The sequence below is a fragment of the Podarcis pityusensis genome (genome assembly GCF_964106645.2).
Source record: "Podarcis pityusensis genome assembly, chromosome: 8".
Taxonomy (NCBI): Eukaryota; Metazoa; Chordata; class Lepidosauria; order Squamata; family Lacertidae; genus Podarcis; species Podarcis pityusensis.
Window position 1 is genome coordinate 50789089 of NC_138033.1, and position 19453 is coordinate 50808541.

Below are 19453 nucleotides of genomic sequence, written 5' to 3' on the forward strand. Positions count from 1 at the left end.
TTTTATCGATTTCCATGGGTGCTGCAACATGGCAGGAGAAAAGCATGAGCCATTTTTAAGAACGTACATATTTCTGGCCAAGCACATGCCCCACCACCCTACATCTATGCTTCTAGAGAGGAAGCTCTGTACGGAGCAGGGGCGCTCTGTTCACTTTCGAGTCTACTTCTATGGCTTTCTGGACTTCTCCCAGAATGCAAAAATTGGGTTGTTTTTTTCAACAGCTTCTCAGCCTTTTGACTAAAAAATAAATGTAACAACCATTGCTTTTCATTTGGTAGCAATGCTAAAGCATATTGCTCTGTGAATTGCTATTTTAGCATTAATAATGTGCATTAAGTATAAATCAAATGTGAACATTTGACAGCAGGTCCCGTGTTGCAGGTTGTGAGTCAGAGGTAGGACTTGGGTCTGGACCAATTGAAGACCACGGGTGTGGACAATACTGAGCTAGATGGACCGATGGTATGAAGCAGCTCCCAAGGACTCTACGTAGGGGTTAACCTGAGACTCACTTTTAAATGGAGGGCCCTCTGTGTGCTGAAGAAGCACAGCCAATTTCTTAAGAAAGAGCTGAATGGTGGGATTACAATTCTGCAGACAAGCAGGGGGTGGGGAGCGATAAGCGGAAGCTTCTTTTTTTAAATGAGTAAGGAATGAATTGTGGGTCTGATGCAGACTACAACTGTGATTATTATTGCTATTTTTATTCCACTTTCCAGACAGTTGCCATTTCCCAAGGCAGACTAAAAAAAAAAAATGAGAGGAGAGTAGGGGAAAGGTAGATGAGGGGGGTGTTATTTTAAAGCCAGAGAAATAAGCCGCATAAGATGGCATTTGTGGTGTGAAAAGAGCCAGGCTGATCTCCCCTTGTTGGTGCTTGTGCTTGAATAGCAATTGCTAGCTCTTGTTCCTTTAGCAGATGACGGATGGAGCCAGAGCATCCTCTCTCCTTGTTTCTACAGTCCCAGAGTGACAGGCAATGGGAGCCGAGAGTGGGGAGGCCAGCCTCCTTGCATCTGCTCATTCTCTGGCGAAAGGATGGGGTCAGGTTGGTCTCTTATTTGCCCCAATTCTGAGCCACTGCTTTGACAATCTGACCAGGCAGTGCCCAAGAATGGGATGTGATCAGATACCAGCCGCACAAGGCTGGCTTAGGGAGGGTGGTGTGAGTAGCCCCCTGCCTCAAGGAAAATGTGCCCAGGCCAATCACCCCAGAAGCCGCCCCACCCCCCAATGCCTCTGCTGGAGCTAAAGCACATCGAAAGCCGGGCTAAGCAAGAAGCAGCACCGTTCCTTAGGGGGAGGGAGCCCTCTTGTGGCAAACCTGTTTCATGCAGAACCACACAGAATCTGAGGGAGCAATCCAGAGTTTACCAAGCTTTTTGGACCGGGGGAGGGACATAACACCAGAAAAAAACTGTCAGGAGCCATGCTGTGTTTCAGAAGCTGCAAATTCAATTCCATGCCCTCACCTCGGACACCAATTCTCAGCCATAAGAGCTAGAACAGCAGTTGCTGCTCTTTCATCATGCTGCAGTTGGCATGGCCACCTATTGGCGGACATGTAAGGTGCCCTGTGGCAACAATTTTTCTTACAAAATGAAATAGGAAGGATTGGGCCTCCTGAGTAATTGAACATGGTAGGCGGACACTGTGGATAGGAATCAAACTTCGATCTCGTTTAAAAGGAGCAGCTTTGGGGCCACAGCAGGGAAGGCAGGGATGGTGAAAGGGCAGGAGACCCTTCTGAGCACCTGGGGCTCTCAGTCAGTGCCTAATCTGGCTGACCACTGCCACCGACCTTAGTTTTTGTAACCCTCCTTTCCTCTATGTATGATCCCCAAGGGCAGAAGTGAGGAAACCTATGTAAACCTAACTGCACCTACTGATTTCCAGAAATTGTTGGCATCTACCTGCCTTGAGACTGAGAGACAATGGAGTGTACCTCCAGGGGTGAATTAAAATCACTGCATTAGCAGTACTGAAGTGACCTCCCTGGGGTGCAGGCCTGGCCAGTGTGTATGGAGGTACTGGGCTGCCCATAAGACCCCCCTCTTGGCCTCAGTGATGTGCTCCAAAGGAAAGCAGAGCAATACCTTTGGCACCAGCTTGACTGCAGGAGTTTCCAAAAGGTGGCGTACAAGGCATCATCTAACCGTCTTAGAGACTCCACTCCAGATTTGTGTAGGGTAGCCTTTTCTTCCCTTGAAGATACCTTGCAAGGCAGCAGAGTTCTCCTTCTCCTAGACTGGGTACCTTCCCAGGTTGACAAACCTCATCTGCCTCACTTCCCTCTACAACACATGCAGAAACCACCTTCTTGATCACTGGACCCACTATTGATCTCATCCTCCCAATCCACTGGAGCCTGCCTTTGCATGCAGGGGAAGTTCCTAACTTACTGAGAGTTTGAGACTCATTGGATACCCTCGCCTGGTTTAGCTGCCCAGTTGAAGCCATTCCCATGGCGTGACCGCCGCTGCATGTTGACTGCTTCTAAGAGTCCCAGGTGAGAGTTGAGTGCAGAGTGGGGACCAAAGGTGGACAAACTACCCCAAAAGGAGCATGATGTGTGTGTTCCCCTGGTGGTACTACCCCTCCGCTAAAACCCCATACACCCCGATTTCCGGAGAGTAATTTATTTAAAACAGCATTAAAGAAACAACAGCATACGCTTTAATTTTTTTTTTTAACTAGAGGTGGAGGAAGGCAAAACAGAGCAGTGTTTTTCCCAAGAAGGAGCTGGGAGGATGTGGCACTCCATAACCCCTTTCCAACAAGCCTTTCACAATGAAAACACGCCCTCTGTTCCCACACCCCACCCCACAAAGTGCGGCTTAGAAGAACAGGAACAGCACAAGCATAAAGGCCAAGCCCTTCAGAGACAGAATGGCGGGAGGAGAGAGACCTCATTTTAAATACCAGCAGCAAAGTGGAACAGCGTGGTTTCTTACAGGAGACCAAAGAGGTTCTTGCTCTCTTGACATCGGCTCTGGCAGAAAGATCAAAGCAACACCATTGAAGACAAGAACCTAATCCTGCTAAGCCCCACCATTTCCACCCAGAGTATTAGGAGGTCCCAAGTCTTGTTGAAAGGGGAGGAAAAGAGAGTGACAGCGCAGGGGGAAGTGCTGCTCTGGAACCAAGAGGCAAACTTCTCCAATATGACAAATCAGGGGGAAAGACCCAAGCATCTCTGTACATGAGGGTTCCCCTTCCAGAAGTTTGAGGAAAGGTACATGTTGGACAAGGGTGAACTGAAATGCAGAACACAAGCAAAGAGTTCTTAAGAGGGCCGGCAGAAGAATCAGAGGGTGTAGAATCAGCAAATGAATCTATCTCTCTCTATGTGTAATGGAGGGAGAAAATAAAGGAACATTAGTTTCAAAGGTCACTTAATGGTGTGTAAATCCAAAATGGTGTGTAAATAGACAGGCGGGGGAGGGGAGAAAGGTACACATCCATTCTCTCGACAAGCTCACTTTGTAGCACAATTCCAATTCCAATTTCCACAAGTCATCCCCTAAAAAAGCCTTCCCTGACTTAGTGCTCTCCAGATGCTTTTGACCACAACTCCCATCAGATGTAGAAGCTGGGGTTTATGGGAGTTGTAGTCCAAAGATCTGGAGGGCAGGGCAGGGAGGCTGCCTTAAGCCAAGGAAGTGACTGATATTAGGAGAAACAAACAGCACACCTGCCTCCACACACCAGACACAGGTTCCAGATATAAAGGTTTTAAGTCTTGCAAGGGCTCTGCCTGAATCATTTCTAAGAGCTATATGCTCTTGTTCCTTTCATCCAGTGACTTTCAGGCACAAGAGGATGATGGGAAGTGTGGGCTGAAAAAAGAAGTTGGTGGGGGGGTTGGGGGGGGGAGGAGAACTATACCAATAAATTTGCCTCCCAATCACGCCATCCCAGCCAAGCCTAGGCAAGTTCATGCACAGGTGCTTGCTGCTGCCACTATCTTTAGAGAGTAAATTGCCATCACTATGAGAGGATTTAAAGTCCATTGCTGAACGCAGCAGGCCTGGAGGAGTCGAGGGACCATTCTTCCTTCCGATCACCATAGGACAGGGTGGCCAGGGGCCTCCCGCAGGAAGTCCACAAATCATAGTTGAACAAGGCAGAAGCAACAGTCCATTAGGGGGAGTAGAGAGGGTTAATTCCGCAGGGCAGCCAACCTGGACAGGAACACAGGAGAAATCGAAAATTTAAAAAGAAGGCTTTTTTTAAGGTACAGAAAAGAGCTGGCTTTTTAGTTTTGACCATGGGGAATTGCAAAAATGTATTACAGCTCTTGTTCAGTGTTGTCTTCTTTCCCCTCTTGCCACATCAGGGAAGCTTCTGCAGCCCAGAATCATGCTCAGTGCTTGTCAGGCTATTTCTGGAGACTGTCCCTTAGGGTTGTTTGCCCTTAAGCTTTCTTTCTTTCTTTCTTTCTTTCTTTCTTTCTTTCTTTAATTTTGCATTTAACATTTATTTTATATAGTTTTTTAAAAATACTTTTGAAAACCTCTTGGCTCCCCAAAACCAGCTGATACCATGGATGGGTAGTGCTGTTTTGGGGAGAGAAGAGTGATGCTACTTGCTACCAGAATATGGCAACCTATAGATATTTTAAAAGCTTCCAGCCTGGGTCTCTGTTGTTGGCCGAGAAGCAGGAATTTGAATCCTACAAAATGATTATGGGCATGTTTGGGTGTCAACGAACCTTCGCGATAGCTGGTCCTCCTGGGAACGCACAGAGCTCTCTCCCACCGCCGAGGCCCCCTCAGGCAGCTGGTTCAGCTGATCCATGACTTCCAGGCCGTTCTCCTCAGCAATTTGTACTATCAGACTGTCAACTTGCTCCTGGGGTGTGGTCAATGTAGTAGCTGAGCTCATGGAGTCTTCCATCACCTGTGGGGACCACAAAACAGATCATTAGCAAGGAGGGAGGAAACAGAACACAAGAATATGTCCCCAAAGCTACAGAAGCAAATGGGTACAGTCCCAACAAACAGGCCTGCTTCTCAGTGGAAATTATTCCTCCTGCTGTCCCCCACATGTGTCCAGCACAAAACATCCCCTTCCAGATCTCCCTGCAGCAGGAAGGTGCTACTACTGTCCCCCACTGATGAACATCTGGTGGTGGCTCAGATGTTCATTGCTCAACATTGGAAGTAATGTATAATGACAGAGGCATGGTTCAACATTGTCTGGAAGATAGTCCTGTCTGAACATCTTACACCACACAGACAAGTGGCAAGAAGTGAAGTGAGGAAAGATCAGTTTGAAAAATTGCGGTTCTTATTTTTTCCTCTTTATCAATATGGACTTAAAATTCTCAGGCCCTCCCAATATCCACACATCGCTTTGGAGGGGCTCCGCTGATGCCTAGTTATCACACACAACTGTTAATGACTCTTTCAATATAATTTAATTATTATTTTTATATATTATATTTTTATTAGTTTTCAAATACAAAAACAAATTTATACATTCCATACATCTTAATTACATCTTACTTCTCTTTTTTGACTTCCCTCAATTTGTCTGCCATTCCTTCCTATTGTTACTTTTTACACATTTCTGCCAAGATAATTTAATTATTTGCTGTGAGCTAGTCAGTACTAAGTATTGTATAATCTGCAGCTGGATTCTATGATGTTTACTTGAAGTTTCTCTATTTGTTTTCTCGAGATAAATAAAAATTACATATGAATAAAAAAGGGAAGGTGCTACTGCCGTCCACCAATAAGCCCACCAATCTTTTCCTTTTCCCCTTGCAGTTTGTGGACAGAAAATGAAGGGGGCTCTCTCCCCATTCCTACTGGAATTTGTAGAAGGGCGACAGCAGTAGTAAGGACCGCATGTACCTTCTACAAGAAGCTTGCATTGAGAGCAGGGGAAACACACACACAATCACTTCCTCTACACAGGAAGGGTAGAGTTGTGCACAACCAAACAGTGGGCTAGCAGACCCAACACACTGCATACATGAAAAGGGCTGTTCATTTACATTCTGTGCCTTCCTCCTGCCCTAGCCCACATCCAAGGCCATAGTTCATCAGTAAAACATCTGATTTGCATGTAGAAGGGCCCAGGTTCAATCCCCAACAACTCCAGGTAGGGCTGGGAGAGGCTCCCTGTCTGAAACCCCTGGAGAGCTGCTGCTAGTCAGTGTAGACAATACTGAGATAGATGGACCAGTGGTCTGACTCAGTATAAGGCAGCTTCCTACATTCCAAACTCCAGACCAGAGCATATATACTGCTAAAAAAGAGTGTTTTACACACTTCCTACAGCAGAAGTCTGAACTTCAACAGAACTTCACCATATCTGGCAGTGAGGGGGTAGATGGAAGGAGAAGGATTCATAGGCAAACAGGGGGGGATGGGGACAGAACAGGTTTACTGGAAGAAGGAGTTTTAAGGTGTCTTGCATCCCACCACCCATAGCATTACAGCACAGATGCCTTGTTCTAGCTGGACAGCAAACAGCCCTTACCGAAGTGTGAACATCCAAGTTCTGGACCTGCTGCTCAAACTTGTCCATCACAGCGGAGACCTTCTGCAAGTCCATAGAGCTGAGTGCTTTGTCCAAGGCCTTCGTCACCTGGGCCATGTTCTTAGTCACCTGCAGTAGAGAGTCAGAAAATGTCTCATGCATTAAGGAAGCAGAAGCCCCTCAGAGAATTGCCCAGAGGGCTGGAGCCAGGACATGAAGAGGACTTAAATAAAGTGTGGGAAACTGAATCTGGTCCACAAGATGCATTCTCCCCTTCTCCCACCCCATGAGCCAAATTTGACAGGTGGGTTGTCAATCACCTGGCATCACAATGATGTCAGGTGGCCTGTTCTGCCTGTACAGTTTAAAATCAAACTGTGCAGGCCAAAGCACCGCCCTGTATTTTGCAAGTGCCATCAACCAGCTGATCAACAGCCTTTGCAAAATGTGGTGCAGAGGACTGCTCAGCAGTGCCTGCAAACCCGCTTTCATTTCAGCTGCACTGCCTCTTTACCTGCTCCAGAGCAGATGGGCATGGCTTGGCTGAAGTGACCTCCATTAGCCAAATGGGCAGGGCTGGTAGGTCTAACTAGGTTCACAGGCTGGAGGTTCTCCACCACTGATTTAAGAGTTATGTCCCTCAGAGCAACAATGACAGGAAAGGCCAGGGGGCAGAAAGTGTCAAATGAGCAGGGAATGAGGGTTTCAGAAGCGCAAGTCACAACCAAGACGGTCCTCAGCTGACAGACCTTAATGGCTGTTTCATCACTTTCAGTCTTGGAAGCCCAGACTCAAGGTCTAAAAGTCAAGAGGGGCCAGGACTGAGATGCTGAGGGCAATAGAGAGCAGCAGAGAAAAAAATGGGCAGAGTGGAAAGGGGCAGAGTGGGTAAGAGGAACATTTTTTGGCCCCAAAGTAGCCCACAGGGCTCCAATGGAGCAAACCAGACTGACCAGTTCTGCTCACATACCAATATGGGATAAGGAAGAGTCAGCAATCCAGGGGTTAAATGAGCATGTTTGCCGATAACAATATGCCTAATATTATGGATTAAATTGCAGATTGGATCTCGGGCAGTAAGGCTGGAAAAGTACTCTCCCAGAGATCTTAGAAATCTGTTGCTAACCAAGACAGACAACACCTGGCTGGATCGGTGGCTGTCGGTCCAACTGTAGCTCAGTTTTCATGTAATGGTACACCATAGCCTGAAATAATAAATTACTCTGTGTGCTGCTCAGTCATCCTGCCCAGTTCCTTCCCTGTGCCCCCTTTACAGAACCATGGAGCGGCTGGCTTAGTGTTACATACTAAGCGGTGCTGGTGATTTGTTTCTCGCCAGATAAATCACATGTGGAAGCTGAGGTTTGCTCTTGGCTTACCAGTCATGGTGTGTTTGGAGAGAAACAAGACATAAGCACTGGCTTGAACGTTAAACCACACAGCAGCCAGCTCAGTGTTGTTTCTTGCTAGGGAGGGGTGAAGCAGTTGCGACTGAGAGAGTGCATCAGTCTGTTGCTCGTTCCCAGTAAGCCATAGTTTGTTATTGACGAATGGTGAAGTGTGGACTTTTTCAGATGGACTGGAGTGGGGGAAGGTTATGGAAATATGAGAAACTGGCATAGGCACCACCACAAAATGGCTGTGATTTAAATCATCTCAATGTAAATCAACCCACTTGCCCAGCAATGCCTATGGTAAAAACGTGATTTTTTAAAAAGCAATGAGAGGGGCAGGAGACCTTGGTGAGCACAAAGTAGGGGATTTTCACTGGGTGTCATGAAGCTGCACACCATGTTGGTAAACATTATGTGCAAACATGGCCAATGTGAAAGGCAAGTCCTTGTAGCCTTTAGCAGCAGGGAAGAGGAAGTATCTACCAGGTTAGACTGTGGATACTCAACACCAGCGCCAAAGTGCATCTTCTTACCCCCTTCATAGTCACTGCTGTCTGGACCTTAGAGGCCACCGCATCCACTCGAGAAGCCATACGGAGCCAGTTCAAGCCTTCGTTCTTCTTCCGAATGGCATTCTCTGCATAGACACGGGCACATTCCACATTCTTCTGTTGAAGGGCCTGGAGCAGAAGAAAAATGGGGAGATGCTCAGGGTGAATTCACCAGAATCAGAGCACTTGCATGGGGCTCTAAACATCCTGCCAATCAGCTAGAAAACCTTTCAAGCCAGCTGCATCTTTACCTGCCCCACACCTGACAACGTATATGCATGGCTTGGCCAAAACAAGAAGGTGGCCTTCAAACAGTGTCTCCCAACATCAAGAATTCTATACATGGCACAGACTTGCTAGGCCCACCTTTTCCCTAAATAAGGACTGCCCCATGCCTCTCCATTTTTAGTGGTGCAACAATGTAGTGCCCACAATGTAGAAAGGTCCTTACTTACAATCTGCACTAGACAAAGAAATCAGGAGTGAAGGAAAAAAGCAAGAAAATGGACAAACATGTTCAGGAATGGAGCTACTAAAGACAGAGACAGACAAGTAGATCAGTTATGGGGGAAGGTGAGGCTCTGCCAGAAATGGAATGCAGCAAAAGACAGAGAGGATGGGCATAGAAAGGAGAAGCTAAGGGAGCCAAAACTTTGCACTGAGCAGAGAGACACAGGAAACACAGAGCCTTAACACAAAAACAATTAAAACAAGGATACGGAATCTGTGGCACTCCAGATGTTGTTGGACCCAACTCCCATCATCCCGAACCACTGGCCATACTGACTGGGGCTGATAAGAGTTAGAATTGAACAAGATCTGGAGGGGCACTGGTTCCCGATGTTCAAATGGGGAACCACAGTGTGTAAGCAAAGAGGCTTAGAGAGAGCAGCAATGCTGCTATCGGAGTTCCTGATTGGAGAAGCAGTCAGCCTTCCAGGTACATCTGGCAGTTACTCTCATCACCAGCATTCGTTTCCATTACCTTCTTGACTTTGGCTTGCTCGGTTTTGGAGTCCTTTTCTGCTTTCTTGGCAAGCTTCTCCAGCTGCTTGGCTGTAAACTAGAGAGAATGAGATGCTCAGTAGGTAGGCAGGCAGGCAGAAAAACATCTCCAGAGGAGGAGATATCCACAGGGAAGAACTTGCCATTTGTACATTTCTAGTCACCATATCTCAAAAACTATGTGCAAGACCTCAAAAGATGAAGAAAAGACAAGCCATATGTGGCTAAAGTAACTCCCCTATGATGAAAGGTTATAATATTTGGGGTGTTCTAGTTTACAAAAAAGACCAGTAAAGGGCTGTGGGGAAAATATGGCAAAGGCTTGTAAAATTATGTATGTAAGAGGTGGGAAAAGAAGATCATGTTTTTCTTCTGTTCCTCTCACAATACTAGACCCAGGGTCAGCCAAAGAATCTGAAATGTGGAAAATTTAAAGCAGATGAAAGGGGGGTGGATATTCACACATCACACAGTTCATCTATAGAACTGGCTACCACAAGAGATTGTACTGGCCACCAACTTGGATGACTTTAAAAGATGATTTGACAAATTCATGGAGAAACGGATAACAATGGCTACTAGTCATGAGGGTTATATCACTTCCAGTGAATAACTATTACTGTGGATCATGAAGATGAGAGTGTCATTGTGTTCGTGTCCTACTTGGGGGCTTCTCAGAGTCATCTGGCCTGGTCCAGGAGGGCTCTTGTACAGAAACAAGAGGTAGAAATGGCCATTGTCTCCCTACTTTAGACCAATACATCCTGAGTAATTTTTAAGTTGTGTGCATATTCAGAGTCCACAAATCTGAGGCCCACAAAGAAGCAATACCAAGGGTTTGGCATACTGTAGAGTATCAATAAATTTTACAGGACAGAATAGAAGCCACCTGCATTGAATGCACAATTGAGAGCTGTGGGAAAAGCTAGTCTGAGTCAGTGAAACTTCCACTACCTAAAGTGGTCCCCAGGAGCTGCCCATCCCAGAGTCTCATACACAACTACAAACTAGTAACCTACCAGTCCAGAAAGGAGATGCATTCTCTGTCCAAGAAAGACAACACTTCCTGACAGAAACCTAGGTGCCACCTACATAAATTCACCATGAAAAAAGTGCATTTTTTAAATGGTGATTTTTTAAAAGCAAATTGCACATACAGCTGCCTTGAGGACTGTTAGCCTCCTTGCAGACCATCCATTTGAAAGGCAAGGTATTAATCTTCAAAATAAATAATTCTCTCTTAATAATTCAGCATCTGCACTGTGTACAGTATATTTTAAAAAAAGAAATTTACATCCTTTTCTATACTTTGCTGCAGAATAGTTAATAGTTAAGCCCTAGCTGGCAACAAGAAACAGCATTTCATAGTGTCCAGCACTCACCTTTAACTGGAAGAGTGTATCTGTGAAGAGAAAGATGACAATAGTTGGGTTTCAGAATAAAGGTCTCAGAATGAAGGGTACTGACTGAAATTTCCACCAACCCAAACATTCCTTCTAGCCCAAAGAGGTCCAAACTGGGTACATTAAATACACCCTTTCCATAGAGCAACAAATATCCTTTGTGCTAAGCACTTTGTCTCTAGCAACTTTACATGAGGAATATGAAATACATTCATCTCTATACAATGAACTAGCTCCTACATTTTTTACATTTGCTGCTAAAAATCATTATGTTTTTCCAGTCCCACAGTTCCACAGGAGGAATCGTTGCACCTTGGAGCCCAACTTCTTGACCTGTCATGCATTTATAGCCTATATACTAACCATGTGACAATATATTAGTAAGCCAGTCTTTCAAAGTGCCACAGCACTTTCTCTCTCCAGAATTCAACACTCAACTTTAACCATGGCAATCATTTTCCTTTGTACTCTGGCCTCTCAAGCTGCCTGGAGGATAACTGCTAGCTGGAGACTCCTGTTCTAACTCTGTGGTGAGGGGAAATCGATCAAACACTATGCTACCCAGGTAACTGGCTCATACACTGTGTCACCTGTCTGGCATCCAGGAACAGGAAGTGGCATACAAGAAATGAGGAAAATACATTACTGCTTGTTAAAGGATCCCCTTTTGAAGACTCTAAACACACAGTCTTATATGGCTCGCAAAAATGATTCTCTTGAAAGGACTGCCAGCCAGATGAGTGGCTAGAACAACCCAGTCAGATGGACAGGGTACACATAATAAAAATATTGTTAAAATTATTATTATGAAAAGATCAGTTTCTGGCCAATGCAAACATGCCTCTCACAGGCATACATTTCTGTCCACAGGGCTCCATCCCTTGGGGCATATCATAATACCAATAGATATTTTCTAGTATGGGTTAGAAAATCACTGACTGACCCCCTGCCCTTAGGCAGGAACCTCTGTGCCACTTATTTAAAACAAAACGCACAATCCAGATTACCTAGCCATTTGTGAGTGAAGTGCAGGAGTAATGAAAGTGGGCTATATCAAAGATCAAAGCCAAACATCTGACTCTGTCTCCCACAAAATCACAAGGCATATCCAATACACTATTTAGTCCAACCCTGTGACATACGACAGGGTGGTCAGACTCGGCAACCTATGCAATCCATGAATTGTACTAAGTTGTACTAAATGACTAAAATTAAGTTAGCCTAAACACACTCTGCAGGCAAAAAAAAACACCCCAGACATTTAATCAGAACAATTTGATGGGGAAGGGGAAGCATTCCTTCAAAATACCAAACACAGCAGATAGATTTTTGCCTGCATGTCAAGCAGCCACTTGCCTTTAGTTGAAGGAAGAAGAAAAAGAACCTCCCCTCCTCCTCCCATGTGTGCTTCTTGACTGCCTTGTCTTAGGGGGGCAATAAGGTTGTCAACTTCCTTTTCTAGGAAGGCACTTGTGCCAGAAACTGAACAGGTGAACCTTTGCCTGACAAATGTGTGTGAGGCAGGAGCCTGGGGGCGGAGGGGAGAGAAAAAGTCAACAACTCTAACAGGCAGGCAGGAAGGCAGCCTGGAGAGATATCCCCACCCCAGATCCCTTCTAAACAACTCGAGAGAATTTACCTCCAGCTCACATGCACATCGGGTGTACACACACACACACACACACTCTTTATGGGAGTCAAGGCCGGGGGCTGGGTGGGCGAATGCTAAAGTCATGTCTCGATGGCTTCATTGTTACACACTTCCCCACCCCCAGGAACCCCACCCCTCTTTCACCTTCCCAGTTATCCCCACCCCACTGTAGGCAAGGCTCCAGTCCCCACACCCTGCATCAGGGTTGAATGTGAAATCGCTCCATCCCCCACCCACCCGAGGAAGAAGGGGAAAGAGCTGCCTTACCGTCCATTCTGAATTGAGTCCTCTGTCTACTCCCCTGACCAAAACTTCCGGGCTCCCTCCTCGCCCACTTCCGGGTTCTCTCCCCAGCCTCTTCCGCGTCGCCTCGAACGCGATCTCAGCCACGCCTCGCGAGACGACGGTCTATCACGACCGCCATCATCTTTCTCACCGCGCCTCAGTCTCGCTCACCGGGTCCGTGCTGGCGCATGCGTAGACTTTAAAAAAGTCACTCGTGGGCCCGCCCAGCAAGACAAGGCTCGTAGGTGGCGGTTCCTATAGCAACGAGGGAGAAAGAAAACGAAGATGATGAGATGCGGGGGAAAGCGCTTTTGCACAGCTTGGGAGTAATTTAAGCACGAAGCAGATATAAATCTTATTTGCATATCGATATGATTGTTTTTTACATATTGCTGTTATTGTTGCGTATTATTTGACGGTGATGATGATTCCCATCATCATCAAGTATTTAGGGCTGTATATAGAAGAATTAGGATAAAAATAGTGTATTTAGGGCTGGACAAAAAAAATAGACTGGTTCCTACTCCAGAATGGCTTTCAAACTAACAAATATTTGACACATACAAAAGGAAGAGACAATGAAGAGGAGAAGAAAGGAAGCGAATTCAGTGTTCAGGCACCATTGCTTTCCAAATAAATACACATTGGCCATGGATAGAGCCAGTTCATAGCACAGCACCATGCACATTGTGCTTGGTCTGCCACTTGAGAATGTTTCTGCTGGTTGTATGACACTAACTGCAGCATAACTTTGGAGCATAAGTGAGCGGCAGCAAAATTATCCCCATTCTACTGACTGGTGAAGATGAAGTTGTGTTGTGTTGACTAGAGCACTGGTCTTCAACAGATGAGGTTGGGTGGGATCCTCTACTGTGTGACAGCTTGACTCAAACTACAGGGATGTCTACCACCATGCAAATTTACAACAACTACTACTAATATTAGAAATTAAAGACCACCTTTCTTTTCAAGAAGAATATGGCCAACTTTCACTTGGAGGAAGGATACTGATAAACTGGTACATTTCTAGAGAAGGAAGTAAAGATGGTGAGGTGTCTGGAGAACCAGTCTGATGAGAAAAGGTTGAGTTGGTTATCTTTAACTTGGAGAAGAGACAATTAAGAGGCAATATTCAGAGGCCATCTTCAAATTTTTGAAGGGCTAGCACAGGGGACAGCAAACTTTTTCAGACGGGAGCCAGTCCACTGTCCCTCAGACCTTGTGGGGGGGCCAGACTATTTTTTTGGGGGGGGATGAACGAATGACTATGCCCCACAAATAACCCAGAGATGCATTTTAAATAAAAGGACACATTCTACTCCTGTAAACATGCTGATTCCCAGACCATCCGTGGGCTGGATTGAGAAGGCGATTGGGCCTTAGTTTGCCTACCCATGGGCTAGCCCATAGATGGAGCATTTTTGTTTTCCATCGTTGTTGTTTAGTCGTTTAGTCGTGTCCGACTCTTCGTGACCCCATGGACCAGAGCACGCCAGGCACCCCTGTCTTCCACTGCCTCCTGCAGCTTGGTCAGACTCATGTTTTCCACCACTCTAGCTAAATATTAGAAAAAGCTTCTTGGCAGAATGACCTGTTTAATGGTACAAACAGTTTTGGAGGGTTCTTCAGGGTCACCCACAATGGGAAAATAGGGGAGCCCCCTTACTCTGTCCCAATAGCACTTACCTGTCATCACCAAGAGTCTTGCAACATCCAAACCATCCTAGTGCAAATTCCAAATAGGTCAGAGCACTTTAGAAAAGTTAGAGCCAGTGTAGTGCAGTGAAGGGGATTTAGGTTTTGCCTATGGGAGATGCCTCCCAACCATGATGAGAGTGGCTCAAGATCTATTACTCTTCACTCTAACTTCTCTCTCCTGAGATGGTTTTGTCTGAGGATGTAAGGGAAAAAATCATTTGAATATGGTGAGAAGGATATAATATAAAATGGTGGTGGGAGAAAACATGCCAAACATTAATTAGCCCAAAAGAAAAAGAGGGCAGAAAATAAGAGGGAAACCTGTACTTTCTTACAGCACCCATACATTGCCGCGGGTAAAGGGTCCTGAGGAGGATATCACAGGAGTCGTTTCCTGAGCTGAATCAGCCCCCTCCTGCTGTGCATCTGGTGTGCTGCTTCTTTGATGATGATGGCGCTGGTTGGTGCTGAGTCACAAAAGGACCCAGACAATGCAATCAAGGATGGAGTAGTGCCAATGTCGGGGGAGCAAGGACTGTAGGCTCATCTATGGGGGGGTCTCACAGCAAACATGAAGATGTGGGAGGAGGTAAAATGTTCTTGTTCCTCTTTACAGAATGATGTCCAAGAAGGGTTCAGGTTAGTGCCAGGTAACAGTTGGCATGAGCAGAATGAGGTCAAACCAGCCTAGTGGCTTTGGCTTGTAAATGAAGTGGGGTGGGGGAGGAGAGTTGCTACTCCTTTTGTTTTGAGAGCATGCCATTGTGGGTGAGAGATTGAGGCAGCCTGGACACTACACAGGCAGCAGGATGTGGTGGTAGGAACCTGAGGTGGTAGAATGAATGGTACCACTTCAGGCTGCAAGTAGGAGATAACATTTTTGAAAGCCCCTCTGCAAGTAAGTACACAACCACATCAAGGAGAAAGGTTCTATCCCAATCTCCTTCCTGATCTGCCAATTTTTTATATGCAGGGACAGATTTTTTTTAATGTCAGGGACCATTCAGAAATGTGATTCCCCCACCTGCAGCAAAAAGTAGCACATTCCCTTCTATTACCTCATTACCACTTCATTCTGCTGCACATGTACATCCATCTTCAGGCTTCAGTCCTGGAAGCAAGTACTGCAGAAACTGGTGGAATTTCTTCTCAGTAAATATGCCAAGAATCAGGCACTTAGTTCAAAAGAACAGTCAGTCAGATAATGCCTGCCTCTTCCCCAACCTCCTTTCTCTGTCCCTAATCCCATCCACTAACTAGGTAGGATAAAAAGTCCAACATCCCACAAGTTCTCATTTTTATTTTTTTATTTCTAACACACCCTACATTTACAGCACAAGCTTTCCTCCAAAGAATCCTGGGAACTGTAGTTTGTAAAGGTTGCTATGAGTTATTGCTCTGTGAGGGAAACACTACAGTTCCCAGGATTTGTTGGGGGAGGCTGCTTTAAATGTATGGTGTGGACGTGACCTAAGCATTTACATTCTGTTCTTCATTGGATATTTCAGTATCAGAGTGTGAGACAATTAAATAACTAATAATTCAAATCTACAGAAAAAAGATATCAATATACATAAATTACAGAATCCATAAAAACAAGGCCAATAAATAGGAAACAAATTAACAGCACTATCATAAAACAAACAAAGCTAAAGTTCAATGAGGACATTTAGAATGTCATGTTCGTAGAACCAGATCAGCCGGTCTTGCTTGATATGTTTGTTTTCTGAGTGGGAAACTAATTAGCATGGCTTCTGTGAAATTCTAGTAATTCCTATATTTGCATATATATGCATAAATCAGGACATGCAGATTTGTGTCCTAGTGCCTATGCCCCTGTTCTTTTTAAGTACTGTATCTATGTAGCATGCCTCTGTAACTGTTTAGCACCACAGTTATTTGGGGGAGGTTTTAGCCTGGAAGCACCCATGTTATTGATCCTTAACCTCTTCTGGATCTCTCTCTGTCTTCTTCATCAATTGGGTAAGCACTCTATAATATCTGTAGCACAAAGAACCCTCTTGAAACACTGTAGGGGGTGGGGAATAAGTGTACAACTTACTTTGATTTCAGAGCAGATCTGCTGGAAATGAATGACAATTAGATTTAAAATAGATCTGTGGGGGAAGAGAAGTCAATCAATGGCTATTAGTCACAACAGCTAAATGGAGTGTCCACATTCAGAGAGAGTCTTCCTAGGGGGAAGCAACAAGGGAGGAAGGCTGTTCCCTTCATGGCTTGCTTTTGGGTTCCTTAGTATCTAAGCCAGTGCCTGGCAGTGCAGTTGTTAGAGCAGGGAACCTGTGACCCTTTAGATGCTGCTGGACTACAACTCCCATCATCACTGACGGCCCTCAGTCTGATCTTGTAAGGTGTTCATGTTCTGATTGGCTGCTGGTCTTTGGCAAAGAGCTAGCAAATGGCAAGATAAAAGATTGCTTGTTCTATTTAGGTGGGTTTTTTAAAAATTTCGTAGGAACGTGCTTTATCCCAAGTCAGACCATTGGTCCACATATCTCAGCATTGTCTATAACTGTCAAAAACAATCCAAGATTTCAGGCAGGGGACATTTCCCTAGCGATGCCGGGAACCAAACCTGGGACCTTCTGCATGCAAAGCATAGGTTCTACCATTGAGCTACACCTGTCTCCTTTTCCATTCTTAATATTTGTATTTTTCCTTAGCAGCTCATGTTCATAAAAATATAGATGGTAGCAAGGTCAAAGAACCCAAGCCCAGCTTCCAAGAACAGAGCCAGCATATGTATGGAAACATTCAACCTTCAACATCGGGTAAACCAACAAAGAAGCCTGTGCCACATCCTATGCAAGTAGAAGGTGAGGAAGGGAGAACAGTGGGTCATAGTGACAGCAATGGCATATCTCATTCTCATGTTCTCAGTAGTCCTTTGTAGATACAGTGGTACCTTGGGTTAAGTACTTAATTCATTCCAGAGGTCCGTTCTTAAACTGTTCTTAACTTGAAGCACCACTTTAGTTAATGGGGCCTCCTGCTGCTGCCGTGCCGCCGGAGCCCAATTTCTATTCTTATCCTGAAGCAAAGTTCTTAACCTGAAGCACTATTTCTGGGTTAGCGGAGTGTGTAACTTGAAGCATATGTAACCTGAAGCATATGTAACCCGAGGTACCACTGTATACACGTACTTAGTGAAGCCATGCATCTAGCAACATAGGCTATAAGGGTATTTTTTCTAACCCACCTTATCTCGAGGGTTTGGAGTCTGCAACAGTATTTAAAAAACCAAACAAAAAAAACCAAAACCATGAGAAATGGTTACTGTTTCTTTAAAAGATTTATACCCTGCTTTTTACTGAAAGATTTTCAAGGCGGTTTGCAGTAGAGTGCAGTAATACCCAGCCCTCCCCCCCCCCCCATCAACCCAGCAGCACTTTGTCCGTTGGACAGAGTGCTACCTACTTAATTCCAAGGGCAAATGCAGTTGGAGCCTCCTGGGAAGGAGGGAGGGGTGAAGCACAAAGATACTCTGCAGCTGCTCCTTCTCTGGCCCAATCTTCATCTTACTGGGGCAATCTTCCTGGGAGGGCAGAGGTGTAGCCTGCCACTTCCCCTTTGTTCCCTGGCTGATGGCAGAGACAAAAGCATATTTCCCTTCAGCTCTGCAGTCCTGGTGCAACTATTATTCTCCATCACTAGGGCATCACCTCACTTCCAGTTATATGGATTGTCATTGTCACTCTTCAGCTGGAACTGAAGCAAACTAAATTGCCTGAGGCCTTGGTAGCAGTGGTGCAGTGGTACATTTTGAAGAACTAGAGCTCATCATGCAGCCCCCTGTATCCAAGGAAGGGCCAAGAAGTTTTACTGTTTAAACCGCTAGCATGAAGTCAGAACACCATCAAAGAAAGTGTTTCCAGTCTCTTGATTATATTCCTCATTCTCTGACTTCCTCATTGACCTACATTGAAAGTGATCCAGGTGAGTAAGCCAGGTGAGAGTGGGATCACTCCAAGTTAACCTGCTCCTGCCTTGGAGGGAACAAACATAGCAGCTCTTGAGTGTCCACAACTAGCCTTCTCACACTTAGGATCCAAGAGGAGGTTTCATGTCAGAAGCAGAGTCTTCTTGCAGATTTTGGCCTTGGCAGCTCTTTTTGAAAATGAAATACTAAATTCCATTTTAGACTATTACTGCATCCCTTTGATATTAGGAAGGTCCATTCCCCAGCAGCACTTTTATATTTCCTTCTTTCCTTGCAGTATCTACTGATAAACTTGCCAAGAAGAAAAGGCTTATTCCTAAGATCATTGTGACTGGGCCCTCGGAGGAAGTGCTGTTGAACAGTTATACTGATGAAATCCCTGAAACAAAAACCATCCGGGACACTGAAGACTTTGGCGCATATAGTGTGCACACGAAGCCCAGCACTGTAGACGCTTATAGAACCAGCAGAGATCAGTGAGTGCACAGTGGAGAGTCAACAGCACTCAGTGTGATGGATACCATCTAGGGAAGCTAGCAGCCCAGTCCTGGATCCCCCTCTCAATAAATGGGAATCCCACCACAATGAATCCTTTCATGGTTTCACTTTCCCCACCTCCCACATTTGGAGGTGGAGGAAGAGGAGGAGGAGGAGGAGGAGGAAGGGCAAAGCTTAGCCAAATATAAATGAGGTTGATGATGGATGTTCATTTCCAAATAAATATGTTTGGTAAATGTTTTAAGATTCCCAGTCAATAATGGACCAGTATCTGCATGAGTGATTAGTATTGTTGGAGCAGGGGGAACATCTCAGCCATACCTGCACTCCTAGAAAGGAAGGTCCAGCAAAATATGTTGCGAAGGGTTTGGGAGATCCATTGGATTACACCTGGAAGAGGGTGTGGTGCGGTTATAAGGTGCAATCCATCCTGAGCATATTCTGTGGAAGTTGCTGAAGCCTTTGTTAAATCCCTCACATCTTCCTCCAACTAGCCTAACTACTTGTAACTG

General features: G+C 45.4%; 2 protein-coding genes across 5 annotated transcripts; one reads left to right on the forward strand and one right to left on the reverse strand.

The window, feature by feature from the left end:
• Positions 1-2656: 2656 nt before the first annotated feature.
• CHMP1A (charged multivesicular body protein 1A) lies at positions 2657-14911 on the reverse strand. The gene is made up of 9 exons (XM_081017873.1): positions 14829-14911; positions 14471-14675; positions 12767-13039; positions 10828-10847; positions 9426-9503; positions 8423-8569; positions 6496-6624; positions 4718-4905; positions 2657-4187 (listed from the first exon to the last, which is right to left on the reverse strand). Exons 3-9 carry the CDS (start codon positions 12771-12773, stop codon positions 4166-4168), a joined length of 591 nt encoding a protein of 196 aa, XP_080873999.1. The 5' UTR covers positions 12774-13039; positions 14471-14675; positions 14829-14911; the 3' UTR covers positions 2657-4165.
• Positions 14912-14963: 52 nt separating this feature from the next.
• SPATA33 (spermatogenesis associated 33) lies at positions 14964-19028 on the forward strand. 4 transcript variants are annotated; one of them, XM_081017891.1, is made up of 3 exons: positions 14964-15121; positions 17170-17319; positions 18721-19028. In XM_081017891.1, exons 1-3 carry the CDS (start codon positions 15100-15102, stop codon positions 18921-18923), a joined length of 375 nt encoding a protein of 124 aa, XP_080874017.1. In that variant the 5' UTR covers positions 14964-15099; the 3' UTR covers positions 18924-19028. The 4 variants fall into 4 exon arrangements, with proteins under 4 accessions (XP_080874017.1, XP_080874015.1, XP_080874014.1 ...); XM_081017889.1 differs by having other exon boundaries at positions 14994-15132; XM_081017888.1 differs by having other exon boundaries at positions 14995-15132; positions 17167-17319.
• Positions 19029-19453: the final 425 nt, after the last annotated feature.

Bases quoted from the DNA above. Each gene is read 5' to 3' on its own strand.
- CHMP1A (XM_081017873.1), bottom strand. The intron at 6,625-8,422 runs GTAAGAAGATGC...TCTCTACTGCAG, and splicing joins CAGCAGTGACTATGAAGGGG to GTGACTAAGAACATGGCCCA. The intron at 4,188-4,717 runs GTTCGTTGACAC...GTTCCTGTCCAG, and splicing joins GAGGACCAGCTATCGCGAAG to GTTGGCTGCCCTGCGGAATT.
- SPATA33 (XM_081017888.1), top strand. From the start codon at position 15,054: ATGAAGATGTGGGAGGAGGTAAAATGTTCTTGTTCCTCTTTACAGAAT. The intron at 15,133-17,166 runs GTAACAGTTGGC...ATTTTTCCTTAG, and splicing joins AGGGTTCAGGTTAGTGCCAG to CAGCTCATGTTCATAAAAAT. The intron at 17,320-18,720 runs GTGAGGAAGGGA...CTTTCCTTGCAG, and splicing joins ACATCCTATGCAAGTAGAAG to TATCTACTGATAAACTTGCC.